Below are 21,850 nucleotides of genomic sequence, written 5' to 3'. Positions count from 1 at the left end.
AGATAGCAGCACGATGCTTTGTTGGTTAAAGATGGTCGCAGCTGCACGTGGAAATTTTTAAATTGCCCGCTACTACGATAAAGATTGTAGCTCGATGCTCTGCTAATTAAAGATGGCGCATGACAGCTGACGGAATTTTTCAAATTGCCCGCTACCAAATGTAGCCGTAAATATAGCAGCACGGTGCTCTCTTGATTAAAGATGGCGGATGGCAGCTGTTAAAAAGCATATGGAATTTTTCAAATTGCCCGCTCGTAAGGTTTAGTGCCGTAAAGATAGCAGCACGGTGCTCTCTTGATTAAAGATGGCGGATGTCAGATGTCAAAAAAGCACGTGGATTTCAAATTACCCACCACCACATCTCAAACGTAGTAGCTAAGGAGGGCAGCACTGAGGTTTGCGATGTAACATGGAGGATGACAGCTGTCAAAAAAGCACGTGGATTTTAAATTACCAGCTTGTAAAATTTAGTACCGTAAAGATAGCAGCACCAAGGTAAGCGATGCAAGATGGCGGATGACAGCTGTCGAAAAAGCACGTGGCTTTGTAAAGAATGTAGAACGTTTCAAATTACCCGCCACCACGTGCCTAAGTTGACAACTATAAAGTTTAGCCCCGTCAAGATGGCGGCACTGAGGTTAGCGATGCAAGATGGCGGATGAGAGCTGTCAAAAAAACATGTGGCTGTAAAAAAGCACGTGGCTTTGTTTATAAACAAGAGCACGTGGAATTTTTCAAATTGCGCGCTACCACATGCATAAGGTGGCGAAAGTGAGGTTTAACCCCGTCAAGATAGCGGCACTGAGGTTAGCGATGCGTTGTTGTTTAGAGATGGCCGCTTGACAGCTGTCAAAAAACCTGGCTGTCAAAAAAGCACGTGGATTTGTTTACAAATTCAAATCTCGCGCTAAGATTCAAATTTCCCGCCCGTTAGGTTTAGTGCCGTAAAAAATGGCAGCATTGAGGTTTAGCCCCGTCAAGATGGCAGCAATGAGGTTAGCGATGCGTTGTTGTTTAACGATGGTGGATGAAAGCTGTCAAAAAGCACGTGGCTTTGTTTACAAATTCAAATCTCGCGCCAAAATTCAAATCTTCCGCGAACATTCAAATTTCCCGCGGGAGAAGGAGGCCTCTGAGGAGGGCCTGAGGAGGAGAAGGCGCCAGAACTGTCCACTTATACGACTAATACGCGTCTATCGAGGTTGTGCGTAATGAAGCTCAACGCTTCACTTCGAACCGACACATGACACAGATAGGTCTTATGGCGACGATGGGATAGGAAATGGCTAGGAGTGGGAAAGAAGCGGATATGGCTGTAATTAAGCTACAGTCCCTGCACTTTCCTAGTGTGAGAATGGAAAACTATGGAAAACCTCTTTCAGGACTGCCGACAATGGGGCTCGAGCCCACTATCTCCCAAATAAAACGTATACAGCTGCGCGCACTTAACCGCAAGGTCTACTCGCTCGATCATCTCCCAAACAATGAGTGACTAAAACAGAACCTGCTCTTTGTTACTTTATGCAAGAGGCTAGCAGCATTGTGATAAACCGTCCATTCTGGTAATGAGAAGTACTGTATGTATTATGAGCAGGGGGCTGGGGGGTGTCTAACCGAAGCCGTTCACTTCTCTTCATTCAGGGGGACGTGGATTCGATTCGCCACCAGAAAGCTGATAAAATTAGCAACAAACTTTCCACTTCTGGAAAATCGTAGCCTACACCAAAAGAGAGTACCAGGTTAATTCCTGGGGCAAAGGTGGGCGGACATCGAGTCAGCCACTCTATCCCAGTTAGTGCCGAGGTTGCGGATAATAGAAGACCCATTTCCACTCCTCCAAGGGCCGTCATAGCTTGTACGGAGATAGCTTTTCCTCCTTTGCTAGCAGTAAGAGAAGTGCTGGTATTATTTTTCCGAAATAGGCCTACCCGTTGAAAATATCAGTTAGTAGATAACTATCACTTAGTAGTTGATAATTTTGAATAATATTATTGGCATACAGAAAAAAAGATGGGGCTGCCTATCTGAGGGGGTAAAGGCGAATTCGGTTCACCCGGAAAGGCGTCGTATGATTTACAACCCTGAATAAAGAAACTACTTGACTACCCCATATATTTAGCCATTTCTGTTCAATTTGGCAATCATTTGGTCACTTTTTGTCATCAGGTGTTAGTAACACTGATCAAACTACAATATGTGAAGAATTATCATAAAATTCTTCTCTGACTGATGTGTGTGTGTCTCATTTACCCTGTCCCCATATTCATATAACTGCAGCAATTGCCATACTGGCTGTCATTGGTTCGTATCCAGCCCTGAAAAACACCATATTACTATATATTTTCCAAGTTTCTGGCAGGAGGGTAGTTTAATTTGAGTTCTGTGGGGAACTTTGTTAATCCTAGCCCCAAATTCATTCATACTCTAAAGACTCCTTGTCACTGCAACCACAGAGTTTTGTTTAAGTGTAAGGACTCCCAACACATTTTAAAGTAGATCTCTCTTGATCGTCCTCTTACACCCTTTCCAGAAACTTTTCCTTCAAAGATGTTTCAGTGGAAGTTACTGTTTCTGGAGATGTGCTCCACAGATTTGCCTTTCGTGTTTGGAGCTCATGGATGAAATTTCGTTTACTTCCTACGTCATCTTGTCGTTGCTTTTCCTTTGTGTCCAGCCTGTTCGGGTCACTCTTCTCCGTTATAAATACGCACAGTAATGTACATATTACAAAAGCTATCTTAAAGTACACAGGACTGATTATTATGATATCCGAAGTCCCCAGGTATTTGCAACTAAGGAGTGTTTGTCTTGTTATGATAGACTGACTTATCTTCTGCCGGGAATGCTGGATTCATGAAAGTGAATGTACAGTAATAATGGAAGGGATGTAAGGTAGTACTTAGCTCAGAGACTGGAGTGGGTCGTGTCCACTCGGAACTCACCGCTTCATTGTTGACGTAGAAGGTTAGTGTAGACTGGAAGCTGATGGGCAATGTCGTACAGTTGACAACCAGCGGCTCTCCTTCAATGTAAAAGTCGCTCTCAATTTCTACTGTAGGCCTGGTGTCCGGAAATTCTGTAAAAGTGTTTTACAACTCCGTGAGATGATTACATACTGTATATTATAAATATATCTAATTGATTAAAATTGTTGAGTTTGACCTTCCAAAAATTGCATTAGGGCACGGGTAGTGTAATACCGGGAAATCAAAAGAAAGATATTCTGTCGGATGAGAATGTTCGACAACTAACATCAAGAAGAACCCTTGTAACCAGATTACATGTATAGCCACTTTGTGTGAGAAGTCGACATATATGCTTATTTATTTATTTTTGTTTATTTATTTATTTTTGTATTTTATTTATTTATTTATTTATTTATTTATTTATTTATTCATTTATTTATTTATTTATTACAACCAGCACAGAAACACGCAATATTGATTGCATCCCTCAACATTGGGTTGGCATCAGGAAGGGCATCCTGCCGTGAAAAAGGGCCAAATCCACTTGTATGACACAGTCCCACCCGCGACTACACAAGGTGTGGGGAAAAGTGGTAGAAGAATATTTATTTATTTATTTATTTATTTATTTATTTATTTATTTATTTATTTATTTATTTATTTATTTATTTATTTATTTATTTATTTATTTATTTATTTATTTATTTATTTTTGTTGACTGATTGATTGTTTGATTGATTGATTTACTTATTTATTTATTTATTACGCCACATCCACATTCAAGAGGTACCGTGCCAAGTCAGGGATTGTTTACCTGGTTATGAGAGCTGGTTCACGGTCCACTCAGCCTACACGTGGACAACTGAAAGATGTTTGACGGTGAGATAGCGGCTCGGTCTAGAAAGCTACCTCATAATCTTCAGATCTTCAAGCTGAGCAGTGGTCGCTTGGTAAGCCAAAGCCTCTCAGGGCTGTAGTGCCATGGGGTGTACTTATTTATTTATTTATTTATTTATTTATTTATTTATTTATTTATTTATTTATTTATTTATTTATTTATTTATTTATTTATTTATTACCGAGATCGATAGCTGCAGTCGTTTAAGTGCGGCCAGTATCCAGTATTCGGGAGATAGTAGGTTCGAACCCCACTGTCGGCAGCCCTGAAAATGGTTTTCCGTGGTTTCCCATTTTCACACCAGGCAAATGCTGGGGCTGTACCTTAATTAAGGCCACGGCCGCTTCCTTCCCACTCCTAGCCCTTTCCTGTCCCATCGTCGCCATAAGACCTATCTGTGTCGGTGCGACGTAAAGCAACTAGCAAAAAAAGAAATTATTTATTTATTTATTTATTTATTTATTTATTTATTTATTTATTTATTTATTTATTTATTTACAGGCATATATTAGGCCCCACATTTTGTGTTAAAGGTTACGAAGTGAGGTCCTTTGTATTACTGCGTGTATGTACAGTGGGCACATCTTTAGAGGATATTGCGGAGGACGAACGGGTAGAGATCGGTTACAGTAGCCCAAACGCCAAGTTCTTCCGACATTCCATCCCTCTCCCCTTCTTCGTAGCTCAAGCGACAGTTCTCATCTCACTACCTGTACTTCTATCCAGTGCAGTCACTCGGTTGGATAATAATAATAATAATAATAATAATAATAATAATAATAATAATAATAATAATAATAATAATAATAATAATAATAGTTAATCCTATAAGAGCTCTTTAACATGCTGGAAGCCAACGAAACGGTGTTGTCCCATTTAAACACTTTTGAATGCAATTGACATCAGCTGAGATTGAACCCTCCATTTTGGGAATAGGAGGTCAGTGACTAAAGTGAGGCGTCACTGATGAATAAAATATGTAAGAGCCCATCCAATGGATTATAATAAAAATTAAAAAATATAAACAAGTAGTATGGACAGAGATCCTCCGTGGCTCAGACGGCAGCGCGTCGGCCTCTCACCGCTGGATACCGTAGTTCAAATCCCGGTCACTCCATGTGAGATTTGTGCTGGACAAAACGGAGGCGGGACAGGTTTTTCTCCGGGTACTCCGGCTTTCCCTGTCATCTTTCATTCCAGCAACACTCTCCATTATCATTTCATAGCATTTATCACTCATTAATATAAATCACCTTTGGAGTGGCGACCCCATTTTAATAACAGCCTATATATGTTTCATTCATTACATCTCTGACCCGGTCAATGACTGGAAAACAGTTTGTAGGTAGTATGGACAGTGTCGCGCAATTGCATTACCTCTAACGTCTGTAAACAAATAAGGGATTAACGAATTTGTGGCGAGAGCAGTTTGCCAGATCAAGTACTTTCCTAAATCTCATGAAACCCCATGTACAATTGGAGGCTGCCAAGTCGAACAGGAAATCGCTAGTCTATACAGTATGACAGCAACGCAATGATTTGGGGGACAGGTGGGTAATTATTAGCGTCAGGGATGGGATGAATGAAGCCCCCAACTTGCGGTGAGGATAGGATTTGGGCCGGCTGCCGAGTCCTGTCGCACTCCTCTGGGGCAGTTATTAATGACTGACAGATGAAATGAAATCATAGAGGAGAGTGTTGCTGGAATGAAAGATGACAGGGAAAACCGGAGTACCCGGAGAAAAACCCGTCCCGCCTGTCGAGCACAAATCTCATATAGATTGATCGGCTTTTGAACCACGGAATCCAGCGGTGAGAAGCCGGCGCGCTGCAGCCTGAGGCACGGAGGCTCCACGTAAACACGAGACGGGTGTTTCTAAAGCCAGTGTTCATCGCATGTTACGGCATGGCAGTACAGCCCTTGGAGGGCCTTGGCCTACCAAGCGACCGCTGCTCAGCCCGAAGGCCTGCAGATTACGAGGTGTCGTGTGGTCAGCACGACGAATCCTCTCGGCCGTTATTCTTGGCCTTCTAGACCGGGGCCGCCATCTCACCGTCAGATAGCTCCTCAATTCTAATCACGTAGGCTGAGTGGACCTCGAACCAGCCCTCAGGTCTAGGTAAAAATCCCTGACCTGGCCGGGAATCGAACCCGGGGCCTCCGGGTAAGAGGCAGGCATGCTACCCCAACACCACGGGGCCGGCTATGAAGTAGAATCTGTGCTTTCTGAAACTACCCCATTCACTGAACGAGATCCATCCCGATCGAATTTTGTGTGTGTGTTGATGTACAATTGTGAAGATAAGATAGTCCAGATTTCATTGTTAGTCTGATGAAGCCATTTACAAAATTAATGGTGCTGTTATACGACGTATCTATGAGTGCTAATCCAAGGAAAATCGCAATCCACACATAACGGAACAACAGGAAAGGAATCTACTATCGATATATGTGGGGTGCCATCTCTCCTCCAGAGAAATGATTGGAACATTTTTCGTTTAGAAAATATTGTCACAGGTCCCACGTATTGGATGATATCGCAATATATTGATATTTCTATTATTTACGATTTTCTCTGGATATCGTTTTCTCCAGGGGATGAAATGAAATGGCGTATGGCTTTTAGTGCCGGGATATGTCCAAGGACTTCGGCTCGCCAGGTTCAGGTCTTTTGATTTGACGTCCGTAGGCGACCTGTGCGTCGTGATGAAGATGAAATTATGATGGAGACGACACATGCACCTAGTCCCCGTGCCAGGGGAATTAACAAATTACGGTTAAAATTCCCGTCCCTGTCGGGAATCAAACCCGGGATCCCTGTGACCAAAGGCCAGCTCACTAACCATTTAGCCATGGAGCCGGACTCTCCAGGGGATGAATAGGACAATGAATAAGTAGGGAGTATCCACTTCGATCTGTTCACTTATCGTCACCAGCCTTTTAGCAATGAGTAATCTGAAAAACACCATATACCAGAACCGGCACTCAGCAAAATCAAGAACACTGCAGGGGCCGGGCTTGAGTGGTTCAGACGGTATACCACCGGCTTTCTGAGCCGAAGTTGGTGGGTTCGATCCCCGGTCAGGCTGATTGTAAGGTGTTCAAATACTCCATCCTTATATCTGTAGGTTTACTGGCTCGTGAAAGAACTCCCGCAGAACAGAATTTCGGCTCCTCGGCGTTCCCAAAAACCTTGAAGGTATTTAGCGGAACCTGAAACAACATAGCGCATACAGTAGCGGTCAAAAGTTCAGAACCTAAAATTGTGCCACTAGACCTCTGTAGTTTTCTTTCCGAGCTCTCATATCTATTGTCGATTTTTTTTATTATGGACACCCGAGTTTAGGCGTTCATTACAAATGAACCAACAGGCCTATTTCAAAACGAGATATACCAATATTTTCCTTGTTCAATTCTGCACTATAGAGTATAAAACAAATTGTTTCTGAAGTTCATTAATTATTTTTTATTTGTGGTTGTAGTAAATATTGTCCGGGTTTTTAACTTCCTCTCTAGGAACCGCGCATTAAAAATATATACATGGAAAACCACTTGTCTGATGGTAATGAAATTTTTATATGTTGTAGCCACATGTATTCGTAGCATAATACTCAAGTTACAATTTTTTCAACCAGCCCAAAAAATCCTTACCATTTTTCTAAAACAATATTTTCTCAGCCCAGGTTAAACGTACAACAAAAACTTGGGCTTGTTTTGAAGCATTTAGTCATGGTTATCAGAAACTATAACTATTGTAACCGTACGGTGTGTTACTGAATTTATGAAAAGTAATATTAATGGGAAGTAGTGTGTGCGCTGTACCACCCCGTCTGCTGTTGATCGCACAGGCCGATAGCTTCCTCTGAGATCTATGACAAGAACAAAGAAAAATCGGCCATCTAAGCGTAGGTTTGAAGAAATTAAAGACAAAAACGATGTCGAATTTTTCGGAATATTTATATTTGTAATAGAGATTTTGATGCGACCTTCCAACTGTTAAAAATGTATAACTTCTACAATACTTGGCCTAACTCAATGAAATCAGGCGACATATATTCTGTTATATGTAAGAGCTCAGAAATAAAACTGCAGAGGTCTAGTAGCAAAATTATAGTTTCTAGATGGCATTTCTAGATTTCATTATGTGGTCCTAAACTTTTGATCTATACTGTATGTCGCTCTGTTGTTCCTCGTGTTCAGCAATGTATGGTGTTGTTGGAAGGCATTTTGAACTTTATAATAACCAATGTAGCAAATTAGTAATGGGGAAGGTCACTGTTTGACCATGCACAACGACCAAATAGATCTATTGTACTTCCCCCATAGGGAGAGGGTGAAGCTTGGTGTCGGCGCGTAGCCTACTCTTGTCGAATAACAACGGGTCGGGCCTGCTCAAGCCTTAACATCCTCATTCGATGCACGAATCACCATCAAAGGCGCCATATTTCCTCACTCCATATGAGTACCGTGGAGAGTTTTGGAATTGAAGGCAGGCTTTTGACACGCAAGCTATACCACCATCCACCCACCCTGCCAGCCAGCAATGAGGTGTTGAAATGTTTCCCACCAATGGGACTCGAACCGGCTATTCACTATATCGGACCATACAGACTTGGTGCCTCAACAATTAAGGCTACCAGGAGGGTTAAGCAACAAGGTAATGTCTGTCACTTTTACATTTTAAAGTATATGTTAATAATCTTTTCAAAGATACATCTTATTGATGTAGAGCTTTATATCGCGTCAAAATGAAACAAATTTTACCTTTTTTTATAACCTTGTTTAAGAATCCTACATTTCTTCATTCCATTAGTCCAATTTTCGGACAACCGAGAAAGTGGCTGCGCAGTTTGAATCACGTAGCTATTAGCTTGCATTTGGAAGATAGTGGGTCCGAACCCCACTGTCGGCAGCCCTGAAGATTGTTATCCATGGTTTCCCATTTTAGCACCAGGCAAATGCTGGGACTGTACCTTAATTAAGGCCACGGTCGCTTTCTTCCCACTCCTAGCTCTTTCCTCTCCCATCGACGTAAAGCAAATAAAAAAAATTCCTACAGTTGCAAAAGATCATCTGTGTAGAACTAGGCTGGCTTGCAGATGAAGAAATAGTTCAAATGCTTCTGACAGCGGTAAAAATCAATATATCATTTTTTTGTTTTAAGAATTCGGCCGAGATCGGAAAAAAGTAGAATTCGGCAGGCAAGATGCTGTGTGAGTGGTGAGATGTCATGTCCAGTCTTATGCAAGTTTCAGTAGATGACCAACGCCACGTGAGGCCTCTCGTTGTTTTCTCGGCTTTCATCCATTCTCGTCGTTATTTTCACTGTTTAGGTCATTTAGTGTAATATCAATTTTGACTACAGTACGCACCTGGAATGTTCCATTAGACAATATAGGCGTAGCTCACAGTAAAGAATACTTTTTACGTCGTACTAGCCTCAAGACATAACCTCTTTGCTTCAATATTTCGTAAATCACATCCGAAACATTGATTCACCAACACACTCTCTCCAGAACTTCTCGATTATTTTACACATTCGTACAACGTTTTCCCCTGTTTCTATAGACGAATAGCATCGCATTATAAAATACTACGTTTGCTAGTCCTTATATGCTTCTCGATAAAAAAAAAATGCATAGATCCTGCTGTTGCCAGCCAAACTTAACCGAGAGACCCAAAAGAATATCATCTTGGAAGTGGTTAGAACTTGTGTTTGCAAAGTACACGTCCATGAACGGAACACTAAAATATACAGGATACCAGCCGTAGAGGTTTAGATACTTCCAGACAACCTATCATTAGTCTAGAATGACCCACTTGATGCTCAACATACAACGAAGTCATACATTTTAGGCCGCGTGAACCTCGGGGCCAAATGACTCTCCAAAAGCTGAATTCTCCTTTCTAAATTTTTCGACTTCCTGGCAGCGAATCGAAGCCATAGCCTTCCAGACAAACAGAACAGTCTCTTAGAATCTCGGATAGGCAGCCTCTAACGCAGCATTGTTTGACTATCGATAATTATAATCCAATCTTCTACTTCTCTACTATAAATATATGCAGATAAGTGTCCTTGAGGGCCAGTCGTGGTTGATAACGTCTCACGGGATATTAGCTGTAATAAACCGCAATAATCTCCAATAACGCATTCCAGAACAGTTATAATTTACTTATTGTGCAAGGATGAACCTTCAGCAGCATTAATGTGAGCCTTCGGGGAATGTAATCCCATTATAGTAACTCAAGGTTTACTGGTTTCCTTATGATAATTGTAATACTAGCATGTTCCTAAGCATCTGACGACTTCCAGAATAAAATAACATCGGGGAATAGGCTTCATTGCACCTATTTTGTAAACACCGGGCGAGTTGGCCGTGCGCGTAGAGGCGCGCGGCTGTGAGCTTCCATCCGGAAGATAGTAGGTTCGAATCCCACTATCGGCAGCCCTGAAGATGGTTTTCCGTGGTTTCCCATTTTCACACCAGGCAAATGCTGGGGCTGTACCTTAATTAAGGCCACGGCCGCTTCCTTCCAACTCCTAGGCCTTTGCTATCCCATCGTCGCCATAAGACCTATCTGTGTCGGTGCGACGTAAAGCCCCTAGCAAAAAAAATATTTTGTAAACACCACTGGAACATTGCTCTGAGATGTCTGGAAATTAAGAGCTGAGCCTTTTATGTAATATTACAATGCTTTGATATTTATTACTTCATAATTTGCTAGCAATGAAACCATTCAGATGAACGTTTAAGAGCTAAATAAGTATCCAGGATTCGGGAGATAGTAGGTTCGAATCCCACTGTCGGCAGCCCTAAAAATGGTTTTCCATGGTTTCCCATTTTCACACCAGGCAAATGCTGGGGCTGTACCTTAATTAAGGCCACGGCCGCTTCCTTCCCACTCCTAGCCCTGTCCTCTCCCATCGTCGCCATAAGACATATCTGTGTCGGTGCGACGTAAAACAACTAGCAAAAAAAAAAAAAGCTAAATACGATGATGATGTTATTCTAGTCTCATGTAAGTGGTCGTGGTCTAAAACCTTGTGTGTCTCGCGTAACTTACGTCTTCGTGGCTTTATCGTGGCACGCGCATTTCTAATCAGTAGAGTATAGAATAGAGAGAGAGAAATGCATTTATTTCTGATTCCCCCATTTGGAGGCTGCCAGAAAAACAAAGCTTACATAAAAGTTTGACTGACAACTACAAGGGTCGTGTAAAATATGTCTATAAATGATTGGTATACCATATTATAGCCTACCAATTACTTAATAAAAATAGTTTCCATCAATAACTTTGAAACCCATGAGGAACTGCATATGGACAAAGATATAGCTAAGAGTATAAATGATGTCTTATTGTTAACGAGCCTTTCAGGGATGCTAACCCAATGTCCTTATTAAATTGGTTATACAAATTAAGTTTCTTACAAAAGTTGTGAAACGTGCGAGTAATGGTGCCTCTTGCTAATATAATCAATCCTAATACTTTTATGGAGTCCAGATGATATTTCTCAGCATAGTCCTGTACAGCAATAGGAAAATCACAGTAAACTGAGAACGGGATTTGTAACGGCATCCATCCGAGTTCTCATAATTTTTTTAAACGAATATGTTATAATAACCTAGAACTCGAATGTCCCTGTTAAAGTATATTCCACGTTTTTGAGTGTGATTGCCATTAGACAGGACGGAGGCTACCGAGCCGAGGCAGTAAAGATCTGTTTGATTTTCCCGGAAGGACGTGGGTTCAGATCCTCGTCAGGAAGACGATAATCTAAGAAGAAAGACTTCGACATCTGGTGAGGCACAGGAGCTTAAGGTTCACTCGGCCTACACCAGAAATTAGTACCAAGTTTGTGACGTACCGACTCTTGCCCACAGATGTGTCACAAAACGTGACCCGGCGGGTCACCTTAATTTTAATATAAATAAATAATCTCTGATTGTTTCTCCATAAACAATATCTCATGGGCGCCAGCGTTCAAGCTTATGGCTTGAAAACGATAGTTGATAATTAATAATGATAATAATAATACGTAATACTCTCAGAGGTGGGGTGATGGAACACTAAACATTAAGCACACTAACTTGGAAGTTAAGAATAATTAATAAGAATTTCAGAAAATACAAATTAAAGCAACTATTTATTATGATGAAAAACGGGACGTAACGGCGTATTAACGAAATCTGAACTTACGGAAGTAAAAGAAAAATGGAATGAAATAAATTTTAAGAAAATGAACTGTTACGCCGAGACTTGCAGTAATTTATGCCATTAGCTCACCATCAGTAGACTCTGTTATCTGGATACGATCTATGTAGCAGCTGATGTTTGATGGACCTCTCGTACACGAGTCGTCATCTCTTGTTGTTGGTTCCAGTCCTATTCCTGATTCGTGCATAGTCCACTAGCTTTACTACGACTTTCCTGACTTTAATAACACTTCCTACAGTACTCCTTACATAAAGTCGTAATGAGTCCTAATTTTGATAGCAAAACCACCATGGGTTACGTTCACGAAGAGAATACACTTGTATTCTTCCGAATTACAGAACTGTAGCGTAACTAAATACATAACAAAATCTCTCCTGCAGTATACCAATCAAAACCGGTCTCTCGTTGACTTTAACTCTAGTCATTGAGATAAACAGGTCTCAATGAGAGTAAATTTTGAGTAGTGCCCTACTCAGATGCGAAGTGAACTAAGTTAAGATCCTCTCCGATGTAAGACGTACAGCCCTCCTCCGATGTAATGATAGTATCTTCTTCCAAAACGTAAGTAAGTAGAATTGTAAGTCAAAAGTGCCCTCTCCAGCTCTTGTCGTCGATGTATATAGGCTCAAGTCTCACTCCATCAACCGTATCACATGGTCCAGTAAGATCTGACGTACTATCCCTTCTCCTATCCATTGCTGTATATCCATCGTTTTGCTTCATAACGACCATTCGCACAGGTTGAACTTTCCCGCGAAATCAAAGCGTCAGGTAGCGAACTTCGAAAAGTAGGCGTTAACAAGGCTTTAACTGCCTCCTCAGAGTATGGAAAGGGTAAGATCTCTTGCAAGCTTGATGACGTACATTTCCTGGTAATGGGCTGAAATTTGCCTGGTGACTCCTGTCACCTGACCTCGGCTATTGGAAATTTACTGCAAGGTATTAATACGAATGATGTCGTAATACTTTACTCAACAAGTCGTTCGTTCAGAATACGTTATAGCCGTGATACAAAGAAATAAAGTGATGATGTGAAATGGATGACTAAATATATATATAATAATTTAAAATGACGTACCACTGACTAAATACGTAGTTCTCGGAATGTACTGGAATTAAGTATATTACCTCGGTGGAACTTCTTTCATTTTTCAACATAGTCTCCCTGTAGACTAATGCATTTGGTCCAGCGATGTTCCAATGCCTTGATCCCATCTCGAAAATGAGATTCCTCCAGGCCTGCAAAATACCTCTCCACGATCCTCCATGACCATTTTATGCACATTTGCGATAAATTCTGGGGTCGTAACACTACGCGGATCATCATCCAAGCTCTCCCGACCAAATTTAAACTCCCTGGTCCACTTGGCAACAGTTGAAAATGAATGAGCAGAGTCCCCCAGTGTGTTCTGAAAGTCGGCATGAATTTCCTTTGCTTTCAAACCTTTCTTTACAAAGTATTTAATCACTGCTCGAATCTCAGTTTTTTCCATTGTCACAAATCACTACGTGGGAACAACAACAAAGAGTCGTCACTACCACACTCCTGCAGCTAGAGCTGTGACGCGCCACGTGTTCACTCACAAAGGATGTGTGATTATTGCGCGGGAACCTCATTGCTCTAGCATTGACATCTAGCGCTGATTGCGAGAACTTTTCAAACCGTCCTCGTATATACATCTTTCCAATTAATCACACAGTTCGATAATTTAGTACATGCTGTGATGTTCCAAACATCACAAGTTAATCCGTGGAAGCGAAGTGTGGGTCTCTTTTGATTCAACGTCTCTTTGAATGAATCAAGTAACAGATAGTAGAAGTCGCTGGCTCCCACTCCTCCACGGAGCTTCATAGACTCTACGGAGATGGCTTTGCTTTTCTCTTAGACAACATCACCTTTTATTCACTTAAGGATTTTGTTCTGTGTGCCTCTACGCTCGTAATATACACTCATGTTTATAAAAAACAGAACACCTTGAAAGAATAGAGATAGGAAGTTCATATTCACAGGTCATGTTTATTAGTTTGTTCTGCAGAAACGATTAGCATTTAAGTACCCTAGGTTCAGTATGTGTCCTACTGCCTGTAGGCACTGGGCGTCCATGGGCACTGATAACTTGTTCCATGCGTGATGGCATCGATGCGTATAAGGTGCGAATGGCGTCCTGGGGTAGCCATCATTGCTGCATCCATCTGGTACTTCTCCCAGGTGGCCTCACCTACTATGCTGAATAGTGGCCTTGTGGGGTGGGGGGGAGAGAAGATTGGAAGGGATAGACAAGGGAGAGGGAAAGGAGCGGCCATGGCCTTAAGTTAGGTACCATCCCGGCATTTGCATGGAGGAGGAGTGGGAAAGCCCGCAAAACCACTTCGAGGATGGCTGAGGTGGGAATCGAACCCACCTCTTCTCAGCTGACCTCCCGAGGCTGAGTGGACCCCCTTCAAACCCTCGAACCATTTTTCAAATTGCGTGGCAGAGCAGGTAATCGAACCCAGACCTCCGAGGATGGCAGCTAATCACGCTAACCACTACACCAAAGAGAAGAATAACAATATTAATACTAATAATGATAATAGCAAAACCAAGCAAAGTCCCTGTGAGGTTTCAGTCACGTAGCTATGAGCTTGCATTCGGAAGACAGTGGATTCGAACCCCACTGTCGGCAGCCCTGAATATGGTTTTCCATGTTCACATCTGGGAAATGCTGGGACTGTACCTTACTTAGGGCCTCGGCCGCTTCTTTCCCTATCCCATCGTCGCAAACTGTAAAATTGCATTCGGAAGACGAGTGTGTTCGAGCCCCTACGTCGCTGTCCTGAGTAAAATTTTACGTGGTTTCCCATTTTCACTTCCGGAAATGCCGGAATAGCTCCTATTCATAGGCCAAAGCCGATTCCTTCCACCTCGTTACCCAGTTTAATTCACCATCACACATTTCATCTTGAAGTTGGCGTCAAAAAAGGGCATCCGGCTATAAAGATATGCCATACATTTTCATGTCACCTCATCCCGGATCCTGTATCAGGGAACGGGACGAAGGGGTATACATACATACATACATACATACATACATACATACATACATACATACACCGCCGGCCAAATGTTTCCGGACAACCACTGAATTGTTAAAGAATGGGCTGAGATTAAAAGAAAACAACATACCTATGCAAGGAATTGACAAATATATATTCTAAAGCTAATATTTTACAATCAAACTACGTTTTTACATTACGTATGAGCAAGAAATGGATAATATGTACACATTTACTCCCACAGATCACCAGAACACATCAAAAGCTCTTCTCAGCAAAGAAACCCTGCTTTGATGCAAGTACACTTTGAACTCTCCTGGGCATTCTCAGAACAAGTTTTTCTAGGACTGGTGCAGGTATACTTTGTCAGGCATTCCGCAAGACGTCCCACAGCTCTTTCGATGAAGGAGGACACTCTTTTCGGCCTTGCCGATCCAACTCCTCCCACAGCAGCTCAATTGGATTTAAGTCCGGGGATTGGCGGGGGGCCATTCCATTAAAAAATTTCCCCAGAGGTTTGTTTTGCAGGTAACTCATGCAATTGCAAGACGTGTGTCTGTGGACATTGTCTTGTTGGAGGACAAACCCACGCTGCTGTCCAGACGGAAGAGCACAACGAGATACGATGGAATGGTAGCCGATTTTCGTCCAGTGTTCCTTGAATTTGGTGCAGTCTACCAACTCAAATTAATGTGATTAAACAATAAACCATCACAGAGCCCCCTTCATGTTTCACTGTAGGTGTTATACAGTATGATGCAATTTTTTCGTTGCTGAACGTCGAACATCAACTCGTCGCCGTTGCCCGTAAACCTTCGAAACTTGCTTAGAGTAAGATATTCGGTCATTAAACAATCATTAAACTTATACGTGCGGGTACACATGTTTTGTCCGGAAACTTTTGGCCGGCAGTGTACATACATACATACGCGACCTCACCAAGGATAAAATAGATACATCCGATTTTCAATATCTGAGTGTGATTGTCTCCAAGAGATTCTTCACATTCGTTCCAAAACAAATCTCAGCAGTACTATATCTCAATCGCAGCAAATAGGTTTCTTATTGCTGTACAAGTTCCAAATAGTAAGTTTGCTAGGCGCGCTTCTACAGTGTTATCAGACTGTTTCACACAAGTAACTGGGTGGAAAACAGAGATGTCGCTAGCCCTTGAAATGTATCAACAAAAATTTATCCGAGGGTTTGTGAAAAAAGGGAGAAGGAGCAAATTATGCCGCCATCAAAATTAGTTTCTATATTTAGAAACCTTTTCGGCATATTTATTTACTAATATTCTCTTAACTATCCTGTTTATGTAGGACAATCTTCCGTCTTCCTTTACGTGATTTTTACATGTATGGAAGTAAGAAAATTAAAGCCTGGCTTGTTCTCTATTACAAGACCTAATCGGTCAGCTTACTTACTTTCTTTTCTCTTCATCATTTTAATTGAATACATTTTTGTCCCGAATACCGTTCACGCTTGAGCGATCATTTCCTTACATGTGCCTTAAAGTGGTACGTTCTCCGGAGGAAGTCTTACGAACTAGGGTAGGACTTATGCGATATGTTTACCTTCCAAACATACAGAAGTATTTCTGAAAATATAACTTATATATAGATTTCTAAATCACAATTATGTTCAATCCGTCGACACCTTAATAATCATATCAAAATCTACTCTACCTGCCACTAATCTATTTAGAACCAGCGACCATTAAAGTGTACGCAGTTGTGATCACTTCAATCAGATGCTCCATTTCAATTCATAACTTTGGAATTACTTTTACGTACTCATGAACTTCTCCGCTTCTGACTTTGGTAATTTATGTGCAATGTACATAATTAGCAGTTTGTGGTATGGACAGAGACTTATGGTGGTGCTCCCCACCCCCTTAAATTACCTTCAAATTTGCCTATGCTGAACAATATAAAACAGGTGTCAAATAGTCTTGTGAGTGTTTTGTCAGTGCTAAATTCACCTTCTCCCTATGAGCGTAATATGCAGTTGAGTTGTTTACCTGTCCACCTCTGTGGTGTAGTGGTTATTGTGATTAGCGGGTTCTATTCCCGGCTCTGTCACGAAAATTTGAAAAGTGGTACGAGGGCTGGGTCCAACTCAGCCTTGGGAGGTCAACTGAGTGGGGGGAATCGATTTCCACCTCAACCATCCTCGAAGTTGTTTTCCGTGGTTGTCCCATTTCTCCACCAGGCAAAAGCCGGGATTGTACCTAACTTAAGGCCATGGACGCTTCCTTCCCTACTCCCTGTCTATCCCTTCCAATATTCCATACCCTCACAAGGCCCATGTTCTGCATAGCAGGTGAGGCCACCTGGACGAGGTGCTGGTCCTTCTTCCCAGTTGTATCCCCTTGGTCCAAAGTCTCACGCTCCAGGACACTGCCCTTGAAATGGTAGAGGTGGGATCCATCGCTGAGTCCGAGGGAAAAGCCAACATTAGAGGGTAAAATATTTAAAAAAGAAAGGAAGAATGAATGAATGAATGAATGAATGAATGAATGAATGAATGAATGAATGAATGAATGAAAGAAAGAAAGAGTTGTTTACCTGCGGTGCCGGCAAATTAGCGTGATTTAGGAGAACCTTCAGGTAACACTGAAAGGAAGCAAGCAATTATACCAGAAAATGCTACAGATGCTATTTCAGAACATACGTATACACACAGGGATGTGGCCTAATTTTTAGCTCATTTGTTAGTCAAAGGGATAGTGTTTCTAATTCGACTCAGATACTGTACCTTTCCTCTGTTCCAGATGGCCTAGCTCAGCGGAGACGCTGTGCGGTTGCGTTCAAAAGAACAAAATGTCTAGTAAAATTTATCATATAAGATTGAGACAGAATCTAGAATACATATTCGTTAATGAGAACTCAATAGTGTAAAGGAGGTAAAATCAAAAATTATTACGTCAAAAGCATAAAGGTTAAATCAAACAAAAACTATACCCAATAAAACCTCCAAATTAAATTACACGTAAATTGATAATTGAAAAATTGACACTAAAGGTCGTTCAAAAGCCTACAGGTTGAGAACCCGAGCATATCAAGTTAAATAATATCGAAAACGTGAAATCTACCTATTTGTGACGGAGATCGTAATAATTGACTGTTATTAGCCCGCAGGCTGCGATTAAGTACCGCCTCTTCCATCAATATATAATGATCGATGCAATATTGGCCTAATTACATTAATTCCGAATTTGTCGGACATTTACATATATAAAAAGAACACTTTGTTTGGGACTGCCCTAAGTCTAAACCATCAGAACAACTCAGATTCTAATACACGATGTCCGGATCGTGGACAACAGACAGAGGTTTGGAAACCTCGCAATCCAACTACAGCTAACTGACTGCGGAACACTAATCAACACAAATAACTGACAACAATAGCACTCATATACAACACGTAGAAACAATGAACACAAATAAACCACATCTGAAAAAGGACATAAATAATACACGTTCAACATCAGATCGAGCGGGAATCGCTCTGAAGTTCGGCGTAGTTCCCGTGACATTTCTGGTCACATTGTCGGCTATATTTGTTTACCTGTTACAAACAGCTGGCGAGGGAAAGAAATACAATCATTGTCTGTGTGGCTCCGGCACCCCTCTCTCACATAGCTAACGGGACTATGCGTAGCCTTCCCTGAATCATACAATTAGCTCGCTGTCTACCTGCAACGTACTCTCGTCCAGCGGAGAGTAATCTCGGCTAAATAAGCCTTTAAACCTATCACTCATTGTAACATCTGGTCTGGGTACACCCCCTTACAAACCAGGAACAACTAATTAATTCAGCCTCTAAGGCAATCTCCAATTCTAGGCCTCAACATAATAATCACGGCTCATCATAGCCTCGTATTCCAAAGACCCAGGTTCAATTCTGGAGCACTGTTAGGATTGCCTGCCACTTTCTCTAAATGACTCTCACTAAATACAACGGTGGGGATAGCCCTCTGTACACGTCATCAGCTTACAAAACATGTAATAATATTATATCATGTCTAGAGATTAGCTCTACATACCCCCAAGTTCCCGTTCGAATCTCGAGAGGTTCCGTTCCCTTCAATCTGTGTAGATGAACATGACATCGCTTATACCTTAGTGTCTGCATGATACGCGTGAAAATATCTAAAAATACCCCAAAACACTACTCTACCTCCTAACATAGCCCTCGTTTCCGAACTCTAAATAACACTAAAATAACACTAGAGTATAACATGCATTCAGCCCCAAACATTATTTACAACCAAACTGACAACAAACCAATGCAACACTGGCTTACATTACAATTATTATTTACATTTAACGGAAGGGCCACATATTAATCTGGTCACTACTTATCTTGCTTAAAAAACAGTTCAGCTCATCTTTATCTCCTTCTCTGCCATCCGCGGTGTCTTTGGGACCGCTCGATCTTAATGAGTTAGCACATGACAGCGGTGCTCTCTACTGGTCTAAAAGTCTGCTAGTTTGATCCTCTTCAGTTCATGGTTTGATGCCTTCGTTCTCGTGCTGCTTTTGGGCGCCTGCAACCTGGTAACTGTGGTCACTTTCAATCCTCTTCATCGCTTCGTTTGTGCTCGAATACAATATCGTAACCTTGGGAAGGATACAATTGACAATATCCTCTATCGAGATGTTAGTCCGGTCAACGACAATAACCAAATTTAGGGAATTTTCCTGATCGCGATCTAGTCTCTAACAGCGGTAAGTCGTCATTAGCCGCACTCAATGATTTTCACCACGCGAACTCGTCCTAAACATTTATAATCTAAGCAAAGCTTTCTCGGTTGAACTTAAACAAATAGTTATTAAGTCTGCTCTATCACTGTATACTTTGTTGATCACGTCACGAATATCACTTAGCTACCGGAATGATTCTACGGAAGTAAGCGAGTGAGTTATTCAGGGTGTGAATGAGTGAGTATCTGAGTGAGAGCTTGCCCAGACGCTATCTGCCTTTTATAGTCGAAGGGTAGGGCTGCACTCTCCAGTACTTCCCCGAGATACACTAACCTTCGTTTTGTGATCGGTCAGCTACTTCACAATGGATCTTTCAAAGAAGTCGGAAATAAACAAAACAGGCACAGTTACATAATTTTAATGACTCGCGGTACTTCGAAAATATAACGACGAATTGTCCTTATCTTGGATCTGTGAGATATGGCACTGTGACTAAGATACGGGATCGAATTCAAATTATTCCAGGCCTGGATATTTCGTGTTAGATAGCAACCTGGCGTTGTTTAGTAGTTCCCGCTTTCAAATCACTCGCTCTGTCTCTAGCATGCTGTGTGCTGACTCTCTCTTCTACTCGCGTACTCACGCCATCGACGGCGTTCATACCAGTAAAATCACGGCATCCTGCCTTGGTTCGTCTGAGGAAAAAGCGGGTTCGACACGTATAACTACGCAGTCACCCAGCGTTCCTAAGCTCGTTCTTTAGCGGTAAATTCAAAATGCTCCATAGTGTAAAATTAATTTAATTGGACCGTGATCTGATACGGTTCAATACCAGCTTCGCTTCCTCCTGTGAATAACGGAGCACCGCTTCGGCTTAGTGCGTACGATCATAAAACAGCTAACCGGTATCATCTTGATTCCTCCGGACCTTATTACATCTACATAGAAGAGACGGAAGGAAACATAGGAAGACTACATTCTCTGGCGCTTGGTAAAATGATTTTTCGGGAGTTTCTATCCCAGCATCAAAATATCAAAGATATTTTTGTCCACCCCTGTGGTGTAGTGGTTAATGTGATTAGCTGCGACCCCCGATGGTACGGGTTCGTTTCCCGGCTCTGCCAAGAAATTTGAAACGTGTTTCGAGGGCTGGAACGGGGTACACTCAGCATCAGGAGGTCAACTGAGTAGAGGGGGCTCGCTTCCCTCCTCAGCCATCATCGATGTGGCTTTCCGTGATTTCCCACTTCTCCTCCAGGTAAATGCTTCGATGGTACCTAACTTGTGGCCACGGCCGCCTCCTTCCCTCTTCCTAGTCTATCCCTTCCAAACTTCCAATCCCCTCACAAGGCCCCTGTTCAGCACAGCAAGTGAGGTCACCTGGGCGAGGTACTGGCCCTCCTCCCGGTTGTATCCCCGACCCAAAATTCTGACGCTCCAGGAGGACACTGCCCTTGAGGCGGTAGGGGTGGGATCCCTCGCTGAGACCGAGGGAAAAGCGAACCCTGGAGGGTAAACGGATTAAGAAAAAAAGAAAGAAAGAAAGATAGAAATGCAGTATATTTCTTCTATCGGCAAAAATCGAATTAAAATGGAATTTCATTCTCCACAAGCTGTAAACTTGTTTGTGGGTTCTCCTTTTCTTTACTTACATCAATTAGAAGGTTATATTCCTTCCCACGTCATCACTTGACAGGGTGTCATTTAGGATGTGCATACAGCTATTGAGGAAGAACTATTGCAAGTGATCGATTCTTCAGATAAAATTAGGAGAGTATTTTAGTACTTGTCCGCCTCTGTGGTGTAGTGGTTAGCGTGATTAGCTGCCACCCCCGGAGGTCCGGGTTCGATTCCCGGCTCTGCCACGAAATTTGAAAAGTGGTATGAGGGCTGGAACGGGGTCCACGCAGCCTCGTGAGGTCAACTCAGTAGAGGTGGGTTCGATTCCCACCTCAGCCATCCTGGAAGAGGTTTTCCGTGGTTTCCCACTTCTCCTCCAGTCAAATGTCGGGATGGTACCTAA

General features: G+C 42.0%; 1 protein-coding gene across 1 annotated transcript in view; it reads right to left on the bottom strand.

Annotated features, from left to right (window-relative positions):
* Positions 1-21,850, bottom strand: part of LOC136863137 (uncharacterized) — a 182,722-nt gene that overhangs the window by 26,996 nt on the left and 133,876 nt on the right. Inside the window, exon 5 of the mRNA XM_067139480.2 lies at positions 2,943-3,076. Within this exon, the coding sequence (XP_066995581.2) occupies positions 2,943-3,076 (134 nt within the window). The remainder of the gene's footprint in view (positions 1-2,942; positions 3,077-21,850) is intronic.

The sequence above is a fragment of the Anabrus simplex genome, chromosome 2, assembly GCF_040414725.1.
Source record: "Anabrus simplex isolate iqAnaSimp1 chromosome 2, ASM4041472v1, whole genome shotgun sequence".
In the NCBI taxonomy this organism is placed as follows: Eukaryota; Metazoa; Arthropoda; class Insecta; order Orthoptera; family Tettigoniidae; genus Anabrus; species Anabrus simplex.
This window is presented reverse-complemented; position numbering and strand designations above follow the sequence as displayed.